This window comes from Ooceraea biroi, chromosome 3 (genome assembly GCF_003672135.1).
Source record: "Ooceraea biroi isolate clonal line C1 chromosome 3, Obir_v5.4, whole genome shotgun sequence".
Classification (NCBI taxonomy): Eukaryota; Metazoa; Arthropoda; class Insecta; order Hymenoptera; family Formicidae; genus Ooceraea; species Ooceraea biroi.
In genome coordinates, this window is record NC_039508.1 from 18,133,753 (window position 1) to 18,146,913 (window position 13,161).

General features: G+C 41.9%; 1 protein-coding gene across 11 annotated transcripts in view; it reads left to right on the forward strand.

Moving 5' to 3' along the window:
- Positions 1–13,161, forward strand: part of LOC105286402 — a 33,377-nt gene that overhangs the window by 15,198 nt on the left and 5,018 nt on the right. For all 11 annotated transcript variants that reach the window (XM_020033988.2, XM_020033984.2, XM_026968467.1 and 8 more), the window contains 9 exons: positions 314–7,200; positions 7,390–7,520; positions 7,633–8,421; positions 8,506–8,623; positions 8,704–8,843; positions 8,923–9,066; positions 9,424–10,641; positions 12,002–12,417; positions 12,767–13,000. In XM_020033988.2, coding sequence (XP_019889547.2) covers positions 314–7,200; positions 7,390–7,520; positions 7,633–8,421; positions 8,506–8,623; positions 8,704–8,843; positions 8,923–9,066; positions 9,424–10,641; positions 12,002–12,417; positions 12,767–13,000 — 10,077 coding nt within the window. The remainder of the gene's footprint in view (positions 1–313; positions 7,201–7,389; positions 7,521–7,632; positions 8,422–8,505; positions 8,624–8,703; positions 8,844–8,922; positions 9,067–9,423; positions 10,642–12,001; positions 12,418–12,766; positions 13,001–13,161) is intronic.

Below are 13,161 nucleotides of genomic sequence, written 5' to 3' on the forward strand. Positions count from 1 at the left end.
CCTTTGCGGAAGAAAAATAGCAAAATGTGCCGAAAATGCACCTTTTGATCCTCCATTTTCAATGAATAGCGCGTACACACAACACGTCAAAACACAACAAAGACTCTGGCGAAATGTCAAGCGTTGTCTAACCTGTCACGGAGTATGCGGCAATCCGCGGTTCAGGCGATGCATGCTATCTTTTTCAATGGACAAACGCTATCTATCGAGAAAACCGCAGAACTTAATGAACAACCTAATAGATTATTTGTAATGACACATCAAGCAAAAAATAAAGTTTTAAGAAATGTTTAATTAAATTTGTAATTTGTAGATTGCTAGAGGATGCAAAGTCGGATCAAAATGACCAAGTGGAGCAAAATGCGGAAAAAGTTATAGATCTTGACGAGACGCCGGCGAGTCCAGATCCTAGCGGATCTTCCAGTCCTGATTGTCAAATTCTGCCCATAGTAATTCCTACCGAGCGCAGCACGAACTTACTTCGGGAGAAATGCGATAGACGACAAACGAAGTCTAATATAATACCAGTTATCACACTTACGGATAATAATACGAGAAGTAGCGAGTCGCCCGTGGATTCCAATATGGATGATGTCATGTTCAACGAGTGGGAGATGCTGGAAGAATCGCATAATGCAAAGAACAAAAGTGATTGGAAGTCAGTGACCTCCGATAATGACGTAGCAATTGCAGCAAAATTGGTCAGTAGTAATCTGCCGCAAAAGGTTAATGACGGCAGCAGAAATTATGCGTTGGGTTCACGAAGTGTTCCAGTGCCTTCTCGATTTCCATCAGTTCTGGAAAAGAACAAATTGAATGTAGACATTTCGGAGGAAAGTTTATCCAGGCCGGAATCACCTGTAAACGTTCCGGAGGTGAGACTTAACTCTCCCGATCCTGAGATATTGTTCGCTAGACCTAGGGTCACGTCACCCAGGTTGAAGGACAATTACAACGTACCGAAGACTGTATCGATACCGCCATCGATACCGCTCTTACTTTCGCCGCCTGCCTCCAGTAAACCTCCGTTATCCATGGAAGATCTGGCCAAGTTGCTAAATGATGAGGGCGAGGCCGAGAAAAAGGGTGACAAGGCAGACGAGGACATCACAAAGCACAAAAACGACTCGAGCAAGCACGAGATGAGTCTGGTAAATAAAGACGGCAAAACTACAAAAAATTTATCATCTGACGCGGTCAGAGAAAGTGAAAAGCGCTGGGAAGAGGTGAACAACCATAATATTAAATTTACCACTAGAAAATCCATTTCAAACATCGGAGCGACTTCGGTTGTAAAGCTAAACGAGATGAAAAGGCCGCCTTTTCCATCAAATGATCATAGATCGGCGCCGCAGGTATCTTCTCCGGGTTCAAAGTTTCAAGAACCGCGTTATGCGGATAATTATGAGAAACATCCTCGTCAGCGTGATGTTCATGGTTACGAGGGTGTAAAGGACAAGCTGGTTGTCCCCAATGCCGCTGTAGAAACGTCACCTCAGATTCATCTAAATGTCATGAACAAACCGGACGAGAGGAGCAATTCGTTGTATCAAAGGCGGCCGAGCGTCGTACCGTCGGAAGGATGGAAGGATACGGTAACTCCATCCAGGTCAGAAAGTGAATTCGTGATAGAAGGCATCGACTACTACAATATGAATCAGATGCATTGGCCATCTTCCGGTACTACTGGCGACAATCAGTTTAACAACGCGCAATGGACGTCCCCCCCCGTTTACGGTGGAATATCCAACCCATCCTTACAACCACCCGCTCAGCATTCTTACCAACATCCGATGGAGCCACAATTCAGACCGAATCAATTTCCGTCGAATTTACCCGCTGGACCCAGACCGCTGATCAGTCCTGCTGTGCGACCTCAGGACATAAATCACGCGGCGAGACCGGAAAATATTCGAGAGGATATACTTCCTTTAAGATCTACTCCCGGATTTCCGGTTACTCCGCAATATAGAGGCTTTCAAATTCAGGGATCTTACGATCAGGCCTTTGATAGGCCTTCGGTGGATTACGCTCACGGGAGACCGACCTGGAATGAATCCGCCAACAGAGCAAGCGACGTTACTTATGAGAATATAATTCCTTGTGGAATTCAGACCGCAGAAAATTCGACAATTTCTTATCCGCGACCTAATACACCTTGTCCTTGGGGTTCGCGAGACAACAGATGCAACAGAGGTCGCGGAAGAGACACGTATTACAACGACAGAAGCAGGACGGAAGTAAGGCCCAATTTCAATCGCGATGTGCGCCGATCCGATTGGCCACGGGACGGTCATTCTGATCGAGAAAATCCTCCGAATCGCTTCGCGAATCGGGACCCGCGCGTTCGTACTTCCACAGATCATAATGTGACGAGCTCAAGTCAGGCCAAAGAGACCAGCGCTTCTGTTAGAGATCCACGTCTTGCCAAAGATAAACACGTAAATACGCCAGTTAAAGCCAAAGATACCGTTCAAAATGAGCGAGATCCGAGAAAACGGCCACCGTTCAATTCAACTGTGAAAACTACGACGCCAACAAAAGAGAAGTCGAAGTTGAAAAAATCTGAGAAGGAAAAGGTTGATAAATTGCCAAAGGATAGGATGCAGTCGCCATTGGAAAGCCTCTATGGTGCGATCGATACGACGAAGTCTTGTCAAGGTTCCGGTCTTCAGAAGTTTCGAATTCCGAAGATCAAACGATCCGAATCGTTGCAGCCGACTTCCATCACGAACGAATCAAAGAGAAGTGGGATTACATCATCCAAATTACCACGTGCAAAGAGCAATAGCAAAAAGAGCAACGTTCTGAATAGTTCACGTTCTGAAAATATTGGTAAGGAAGATACGAACGCTGAGGTGAGCAGCAGCAGCGATAATACCACAGAGAGTTTTAGCCAACTGAGGCAAAATGATGTATCATCTTTCGTCGAGGAGACAAATAGGAATGAAATAAAGATTGGCGAGGCGGACTCGGTGACGAATGATTCCAAGTCTAGCGATATTGCCACTGACGAGGGCAAGAAGGATGAGTCTGAAGCAGACGGGGCAAAATTCAAGGAGGAGGTGACGCAAGAATGGGTTGAAGCACTGATCAGGAAGTCGTTCGAGTCTGGGGAGGGTAAAAAGTTGGTTGAGCAAGCGAAGTTGATACAAAAGCTCGGAGAGGCGCTAAAGGCGAAGAAATTTGAGAAGATCAAGAAGATCATCGATTCTGAATCTGAGAGCAGTAACTCGGATAAAGAAGCGATTGAACCGAGAAAGTCGCAAACTAAGAAAAAGAGGCGAGTAATCGTGTCAGATAGCTCAGATGATGAATGTCTTGCGGAGAGACTCGGAATTTTAAATACGAGCATTGATGCGAGTGACGAAAGGCCAGTAGTAGCATCGAATAATTTGAATGAGAAGTTAACTAAAAATGCGAAGGCAAGTGACAGGGGAGCATTAGAAAGTAGTAGTGAAAAGCGTGATGTTCAAACAGATGACGACAAAAGTACAAATGTAGAGAATGATCGATTAGGAAATAATGAAAAAATTGATATTCGGTTAGAAAGTAATAAACTTATTAACAACTCGGTAAATATCAGAGACAAAAATAATGATAAAGGGAAAATGCAAGTAGATGAACACGATAAAGTCGATCGAATCTCGCAAGAAAAATCGAAGAATACAAGTGGCACAGAACAGTTGTTAGATCCGAATAAAAATCCATCAGACATGGAGCCTACTGTTTCCAGTGCAAACGGCCGAGTTGACGAAATTTCTGATGATAAACCGAAAGTAAAAACGAAGAGAAGAAATTCTTTGGAAATGCTACAGGAGGATATCAGGGAAATGTTCATTAGCGAGGGTGTAGTAATGGCAACAGGCTATCGGATGTGCCGAAAAAAGGAAGCCTCTGGAATAAACTTAAACACATCATTGGGTAATTTTAGAAAGGACGAGACATTAAGTATACTTGATAAAAAGATAACGGAGCCGCAGAATTCCGAAGCGGATGAATCGATAGCGAACAATCCTAAGTTAAAAAAGACCTTAAAATCGAACAAATCGAAAACCAAAAATAAAAAAGACGTTAAACGAGCGACACCACGTAGTTTGCGTTCCAAGGAGCCCATTCCGAATTCTGACAGCGAGGAAGATCAACCATTAGCTCTGCGTACAGAGAAATTATTAAACAGTACTGGTAACAGCGTGCTGGATCAAGAAGAGGATCATGATGAGGAATTGCGCAAATCTAAGCGCGTTCTGCGTAAGGATTCTGTAAAAGAGCCACGAGTGGTTGTGGAGAAGACGGATATCGCAAAAATTGATTCATCCAAAGTGATGTTCGATAGTTCATCCGATGAGAGCTTCGGGATAGATGTGTCTGAATTAGCTGCCGCTGTGGATATTTCGCCCCCAGTCTCAAACCAGGAGAAACCGTCCGATCAGGACTCAAGTGGCGGATTCGCAGTGGCGAGTTCGAAGCAACAAAGAATTGCGAAAAGTAATAAATGCAACACGAAGCAGAAGAAATCGTCCTTCATCGCTGACGATAAGAACGAAGATGGGATATCTCTGACAGACGACGAGAGCGCGACGTCCGATATCTCTATGTCGAGTAGTACAATTGTGGAGAAGAGAACGAACGGCGGTTCAGCTAGAACGTCCACTAAGGAGGAGTTATTAAGTAATTTACTGTTTGGACTGGTGCCGACGACGACGAGGAGGAAAAGTTCAATTGATAAAGGCAGTGAAGCAGACTTTGACGATGATCCAGTGACTGTCGAGACGAGCGCGAAGAAGACTTCGGTGAAGAAAAAGAAAAAGAAATCCAGCTGGCAAATGGGTATAGTGTCTACTAAAAAGAAGAAGAAGAAAAAGACAATAGCTTCAACAGCTTCTTTCAAAACCACTCAAACAAATGCTGAAGAGACAAGTGAAGCAACAACTATCTTGACGAACACCGTAGAAGATATTAATGTTGCAGCGACAGAAAAAACTTTGACGGAAAGTGCTGTCGATGAGCACCTTGTAAATGCGGATGTAGATCCTGTAGATATTAGTTTCGAGAATGTTAAACCGCTTATAAGTACGAATAGTTCTGATGTAAATAATACGAAATTAAGTGATCTCGCTGCGGTCGAAACTTCGAATGTAGAATCATTTTTAGAGCTTTTCTCTTTCGAGGAGAGTAAGCCGATAGTGAAGTCGGAGAAGGAGATAGAAGAAGCAGAAAGCACGAATAATATCGTTACCGCGCCAAGTAGTGACACTGATAAGATGACCACGAGTTTTGACCACGAGAAGAAATCACGAAAGATCGTTTACGATGAGATAATGGAAGAGATGTTCCGTAAGATAAGTGTCAATCGTCTGATGGATTACGTATGGACTGGCCAGGACAAGTACAAGTGCTTGCTGTGTATCTTCACGGGTAAGAACATCGTCCACCATTACAAAATAAATCATCCCGGTAGGGAAGTGCTGATCGCGCGTCTCAAGTCGGTGGATGCTCGGGCCGCGATGGCGGATGCTGAAAATGATAGGACGAGACCTGCAGGGACTACGGTAACGGATGAGGTGTGCAAGTTTCGTTGTAGATTCTGCTGCTTCGTGACGGAAGGCGCAGCGGACGTAGCAATCGAAGCGTTCTATGAACATTGCACTACGCACACGGGCGAATACAGGTTTCACTGCAACAGTTGTCCGTATCAAGCCGTGGCCAAGGCGTCCATGAGGACGCACTATTATAAAATGTGTCGCAAACACAATGATACGTTCAGCGAGTCCGCGTCCGAAGACGATGTGCCGAGAGAGGGTGGCGTCTATGGCTACTTATGTCGTGAGTGCAATTATGTGCAGCTGAAGCGAAGCAACGTGGAGGCTCACGTGGCGTTTTGGCATCGGAATGCCAAGAACATTGAAATCCTGAAGATTAACATGTCTGTGATGACTACCGAGGTCGCCGTGAGTTGCAACGAGGCGTCGCAAGAGTCAATGTCCCTCAATATAGAGAAGTCTTTTGCCGTAGAGACAAAGTTGGAGCTCTCTGAGCCCGAGAATGCGGATGGTAGGAACGTAGGATCGGAGGTAGATATGAGAACAAGGGAATCTCAAGAAGACAACGGCAATATTAGCGAAGAGTGCAGCAGTGTGCACGAACCAAAAACAGAGGAAAGCATCCAGATTAAGGAAGAAGAAATTGATGAGAAATCTAAGGTATCTCAAGGAGAAAATTCGGAAAATTCGGTAAACACTGGTAATCTGAGCGCATTCGTTTGCCCACCGGAGCTGGAGAACAAGGAAGTCGAGATACAACGGGAACGACAGAAAATGATGCAGGAAGTCGCTAATAGCATCCTGTTGAAAAACTTTTCCAAATCAGATTTGTCCATAATAGACAAGTTGCAGGACAAGATGCGTACGGATGCGGTCGTTAACTCTAGTCCCGAGTGCAATGCGATGCAATACGATGCAACGAGTACTCTAGAAACAGTGAGTCCTCCATTGTCCGTTATGTATCAAACAGCAGAGTCCTTAGAATCTGTCAACAACATGATTATTATGGAGGATCCATTGTGCCAATCAAGTAGTCAAGCATCGAGTAGCCAAGAGGATCGATCTTCGCTCATAGAAGAACAGTCGGTCGGCGATAGATCGGCAGTAGCGGACAACGTAGGCGGCAAGGTGGATACGAAGATTTGGGACCCCCTCGCGATCATGGATCCGTGCAAAAAGGACGACGACGAAAGCGACGGTGAGATCAGTGACAATGAACACTCGGCGCCAGTCTTCGAATCGGACTCCAGCAGCGAACAATCAGACTCCGAAACGACGGATGTAAACATGATCCTGAAAGAGACGTCCAACATGAACGTGTCTTCGTCACGAGACCCGATGTTGACAACGATTCAGAGACTGGCCGCTCAGTTGCAGAGCGCCAAACCGTTGGAGTCGATGCCCGAAATGCTCGAGAGCAAAATGGAAATCAAATGCGAATTCGAATCGTTGATCCCGAAACCTCCGGATGTTGTATCAATTGCCGATGCTGCGCACTCACAAAATGCGGAGCCAGAACAAGTGTCAACATCGCGCAGTGATTTTTCACTCAATCCGCCAAAGAACTTTATCAGGTTCAGGCGATTGAGTGGTGACATGCTGTCCGTGCCAGCGCAGTTGTCGGATGATCGAGAGAACGCACGAGCCGCCAATGCAGGTATTGAACCAAACACTCCTTTGTACTCGATATTTTCCACACTTGTAATAATATTGTGTGCAAGTAGTTGTATAATATATTTTGTATGTATGTATATTAATAAAAAATCTTAAAAGATTCATTAATTTATATATTCCAAATCCATATAACATTGTATCTATAACAGAGAATATTAAACATGATTGCTAGATGGAACTGAAGTAAACAGCGCAACGGATATGTTACAAACGGACACGGAGGAAGAGTGTTCATTCTTGAAGATCGCAAATGTGGTGAGCCTTGCACCAAGATCCGATGGCAGTGAAACTGAAAGTTTTATTGTAAGCAGATTATATTTTGATATTCTCGTCTTCGAGATATTGTCAATATTCAACTTGATATTCCATTATTTTATTTTATGATTAAATTCTTATTTCGATTTATTATTCTTAGGTGAACAACATCAGAAAGGCGGTAGAAATCTCTCCCGCGAAGAACAAGATATTGTCCTTGAAGAAGGCAAATCAACCTTTGATATTAAAGAAGGTGAACGTTATAACGCAACCCCTGGCGAGTTCGAGTGCGCAAGGTCACATGCAGTCGGTCACGTCGGAGCACTTGACCCTACTCCCGATTAAAAGTTTGCCGGCGTCCGTCTCGACGAAGCCCGCTACCGCTCATCTGAGAAGCACGAACTTCATGCCTATCGCTCCAAAGATCATTCATTCGTTGGATTCTAATAAAGTGACTTTCCAGTCGCTAAGCAAAACTCCCGTATCGAGTCCAATCACCACGCGACCAATAGCCGTCTCGTCGGCAAATCCGTCATCAAATGTGAATTACAAGATCCAGTTCAAAATGGTGCGCACGCCCACGGTGATCAAACCTAAAGACCCGCCAGCCTCGTCCGTCGTGATTACGTTGAAGTCCATAGACGCTTACACGACGATGATGAAGAAGCCGAAGCTCGTCCACTTTTACAAGTGCATGAGCCGCGATTGTCACTACACAAGCGATTCGCTCAAGTTGTACGGCCAACACTATCATCAGCATCACGAGGAGACCAGCAAACAGAACAACGTGCCACCGCATGATTTTCAGAAATGCGCATATTGCTACATGACTCTAAACGATTGGACTAACATGAAGAGTCATTTGTGGGAGAAGCACAGTCATTGTCGGTACCAGTGTGCGTATTGTTTCTATCGCGCGATCGTGCCGTCTTACGTGCAACAACATCAGGTAATATATCAAAGTTTCGAGTTAATTAATAATAATAGCAGCGTAACTTAATTCAACTAATGACCGATTAAACCGATATTTCAGGCGCTGCATCACGCGGGCAACAAATTGTGCTTCCTAATGGGTAAAATGATCAAGCTGGCCCAAGTCCGAGAAGACGTTAATCGTAAAGATTACACGTTGCCATTTGTATGCAATCACGGTACGATCATTAACTCCGGTTGTAAATCGTGATATATATTTCTTAAATATCAGACCACTGAAGAATAAGTTTACTTTTAGATTGTGGAAAAGCTTTTTACGCATTTGATACATTTGTCAAGCATTTAAAGGCGAAACCAGCGTCCCCTTCATTCTCAAAACATTTATACAAATGTCACTTGTGCACTACCACTTGTGGGACGATAGAATTGCTAATGTCCGTAAGTATTCCGTCCGTCCTGTTTAACTGATTGTTACCAGGAACAAGAAAGTAATTAATTTAATTTTTAAATATTTTAGCACTACAAGTTGCATGGCTTTTCCAAATACCAGTGTTTATATTGTCTATATGGTGCTGAGACTCTATCTGAAGTGCATCAGCATTTGAGCTCCTTTCACTACGATCGATTGCCTCACGCTCTTGAACGCACGCTTCCTTCAACGGTAAGAATATTGAAGTTCATCAAGAGTAATAAATTTAAAATTAAAGATAACTTGAAGAAATAATTAACTTAAAATAATAAGTGGACTTACGTAGTATTTTCTTATTCCATTAAAACCGCTTTAATTTTATATATTTTGATATTTATAAAGGAGTAAAAAGTCATTAAAGTATAAAACATTTACGCAAATTGTACGTGTGCGTACGCGCTCACGTGAAATCTTCAAATTCTTAGTTGTTTTTAATGCAGCTATTATAACGCAACGTTAATTTTTCCTATTTGATTTAAACATATAATGTAATAAATATATACATACATTTTATATACCTATATGTATATATAAAATTGTATTTTTTAGTCAACACGCCAGTTAGACGTTGTGGAACAACTTATTCTACGAACTTTCGACGATATTAAACGATATATCATAAACGCTAATGAAGGAAGTGATGATTTGAACGCTGCTGGTTCCAAAAAGAATACCTCCATAAAAAACGTAACAAACGATCAAATTTCTATAGCTTCGTTAAATGAGACTGTTGTGGCATCCAATTTCCTCGAGGGTATCAACGATAGTCCGAGTAATGCGGAAATTGCTGCCAATATTCCCAATACTTCAGCACAGCAGTGCAAGGATTCGTCTCTCGGCGCTATTATTAAAAATATTAGTAACAATGCTGCCGAGAAACAACTTTTAATAATAAATGAAAACAAAGCGTTCTCGCAGTCGGAGAAGACAAAATTGAGTGAATACGCGACAAATCAGATATTTCACGAGCCGGAATTGGAACTGCTGTCGTCTGTAAACGAGAACGCAGTGGATCCGTTAAACTGTTCGAGCGAATTCAGCTGTAACGATGAATTCGTGAATACCAATCTTCTCGATAATCCCGAAATATTGAAAAGTTTTGGCATCAACTCTGATACGTCCTTCAAGGATAGTACAGCGGCATTAGAAGGTAAGACGGACAGAACGGAGGACAGTGATGTCGAGATACTGGAGAACGTTGAAAGCGAGAAAAAGATTGCAGAAAAAAGAAATGTCGAGGACAATAAAAATCAAACGATGAATCCGGAACCTTCGAGAAAGAATACCGAGAAAAGTGAACAGTTCGTGTGCAATAAAGCTGAGGACAAATGTATCCCTGAGAATACACCGACAAGTTTTGTTGACGTAGGTACGCAACAGGAAAAACCTTTGACCCTGGACGATATTAAAGATACCGGTCGTACCGGACTTGACCTGTACAAATGTGGGTGTCCGAATTGTAAGTTTGCGGCACCCAACTCGTCTCTATTGCGAACGCACATGAAAGAATGTACTATCGGAATGTCCATCAAAAATCTGTTTTGTGCACATTGCAAGAAACGTTTTGTCAAAATCGGATTTCTCCTGGAACACTTGAAGGCTCACGGACTAAAGCGCTTCGGATGCTCGCAGTGCAAAATGAGATACGCGGTCTCGTATCAAGCTACCGCTCATATGAAGACAAAACACAAATTCCCCAACACGAAATTGGTGCCCGCGGATCCAACAAATCCATCGGTCGATGGTCTCTTCGTCGTGCATGCAATTGTAAGTCTCAGACCTACCTATATAACTCGTTAATAGTAGATTACTGAATTCATTTGGAGACGAAAATCCTAATACCAAAATGTCGAGGGTACTATAGTTTTTAAACTTACGAAAGGTTTAAAGTTCACCAATCAGCTTGTCAAAATTTTTGCGCGTTCAGGGACATTGCATTTCAAAAGGGCCCTTCCACAACACTTCACTCAACTCGATAGAAACATTAACACTCGAAATTATTATTCACTTTATTTCTTTGTACACTGTTCGCAAGACCGACAAATATCGGGATGATAATAGTTTCTAAATTATCATACGGAAACGCGATGCGCGTCGAAACTTTCAAAGCATTCGTGCGAAGCGTGCAACGAATAAATAAGGTCTGGCATTATCTTGGAAGATGACACCTTTTCCCGATTGATCAATTTGGGACGATTTTTCTTCGCTACCTTCAAACGATCTAATTGGACACAGTATGTCTGAATGAAGGACAAATAATCCTTATGGAAGGAACTTAAAATAAACAATGCCTCTCTAGTCCTATCAGATACACAGCATGACTGTTTTCGGACTGTTTGCAAATCAACCTTGAAGTGGTTAACGGTGCTTCACCTCGTTTGTATGATCTTTTACGCTGTGCATTCTTGTACGATCCATTTTGCATCGCCTGTAATCATCCGTTTCAAAAATGGTTCGTTTTCGTTGTGTTTGAGGAGCGAATCGCAGATGGAAATGCGATTGATTAAATGTTTTCGGCCAAATCGTGAGGCACGCAAATATCGTAGCAATTCATATAGTCAAGTGTTCCCAAATGTTATGCAACAATCGAATTAGATATGTGGAGTATCTCCCCATATTCTCTTGTATCTCGTATCGTGGATTATTTTCAATTAGTGCTGCAATTTGCTTTTTATCTATGAAACACTGAAGGCCTATCTGAGCGTTCTTGGTCTTTGACGCGAAAATCACCACGTTTAAAGCGAGCAAATCATTTCTGAACAGTCAGCTACTGTATCATTACTCCGTAAATGGCACAAATCTTTTTTGCTGTCTGAACGGCGTTCTTGCCTTTTTTAAAGTAAAATAACATAACATATCAAAAATGCACCTAATTTTATTCCATTTTTAAATTGATGTAAAATTTACAAAACTCAATCTATCTGAAAAAATTCTTATTTGTAAACGGCGCCTTGAAATGCCACCTTTTAGAATGTATATATGTCATGGATTAAAGTCATGCACGACATAGATTTACACGTTTTAACACCACTTCTTGAGGAATCGCACGAACTTTCCGAACTAACCCAATTATATATATATAATTGTTATTATCATCATACTTATTATTATTACATATTTTACGCAGCCGTTTGACGAACGAAAAACCAAGAAACGTAAAGGTGGAAAATCCGGGATGGATCAAGAAAAAGAAAAAATGGATAACGAGAAATTATCCTTTAATCCAGATGAGATAGAGCAGTTACCACGTCAGGCAATTTACAATCGAGAGATACAGTGTGCCATGTGTCCTTATACTACGAAAGTTCGAACAAACATAATCCGACATCTGCAATTACATGCTAAGGATGAAACTGTACCCGAGACAGGGCCAGTCAATCCTGTCCCTTGTTTGGATAAGAAGGAAAAAATGTTCGACAAAATGGTAAATTTGGCAAGCAGTTCGCATCAGAATGGCCGAATGGGCGGAAAGAAACCGAACGAAACTGTTAAAGAAACCGAACAGGACAATGGCATACCAAAGTATGTACCGGAACATAAAAGGTATGTAGCATTTTGCATAAAATCATTAAGGCTTAACACTATAGAAATTATTATTTCGCCAGCAAATCATTAAAATTGCTAATATTTTAGCGATTCATCGATCAATTCTGACAATCATCTCGTTCATGTGAGACGTTATAAAACTTTCTAGCTTTAAGAATTAATAGTTTCTTAAAGTTAGAAAGTTTTATAACGCCTCACACGATTATCTGAACATCTGAACATCGAGATGATTGCCAGAATTGATCGATGAATCACTAAAATATGAGCAATTTTATTAAGGCTTAAAAAAGTGAATATGATATAATGAAGATACCGTTTCAACGATTCCACCTTTTCCGTGAGACAGGTATGTGTGTGGCGTAGCAGAATGCAATTATCTAACGGTGGATGAGGCGATGCTAAGGTATCACTTGAAGGCCCTACATTCAGAAGAACCGTATTTCCGTTGTCCACATTGTCCTCCACCAATATCCGGCCAAGAGAGCCAAAATATAGCGATCGATAAAATGGGCGTTCACTTAAAAATGCACGATACGAGGCTGTATAAATGTTCCCATTGTAATCATCATCATTATCACAGGTTTGCATATGTGATAATTTTAATCTTACACGATTATGTGTGTGCTTTAAAGTTACTTAATTTAATGTAAATTCCAATTTTATACGTATAAAATATCACAATTTTAAAACATATAACAAGTACGGTTAGTGCATTTATGCTGAGTATAAATACAGGTACAA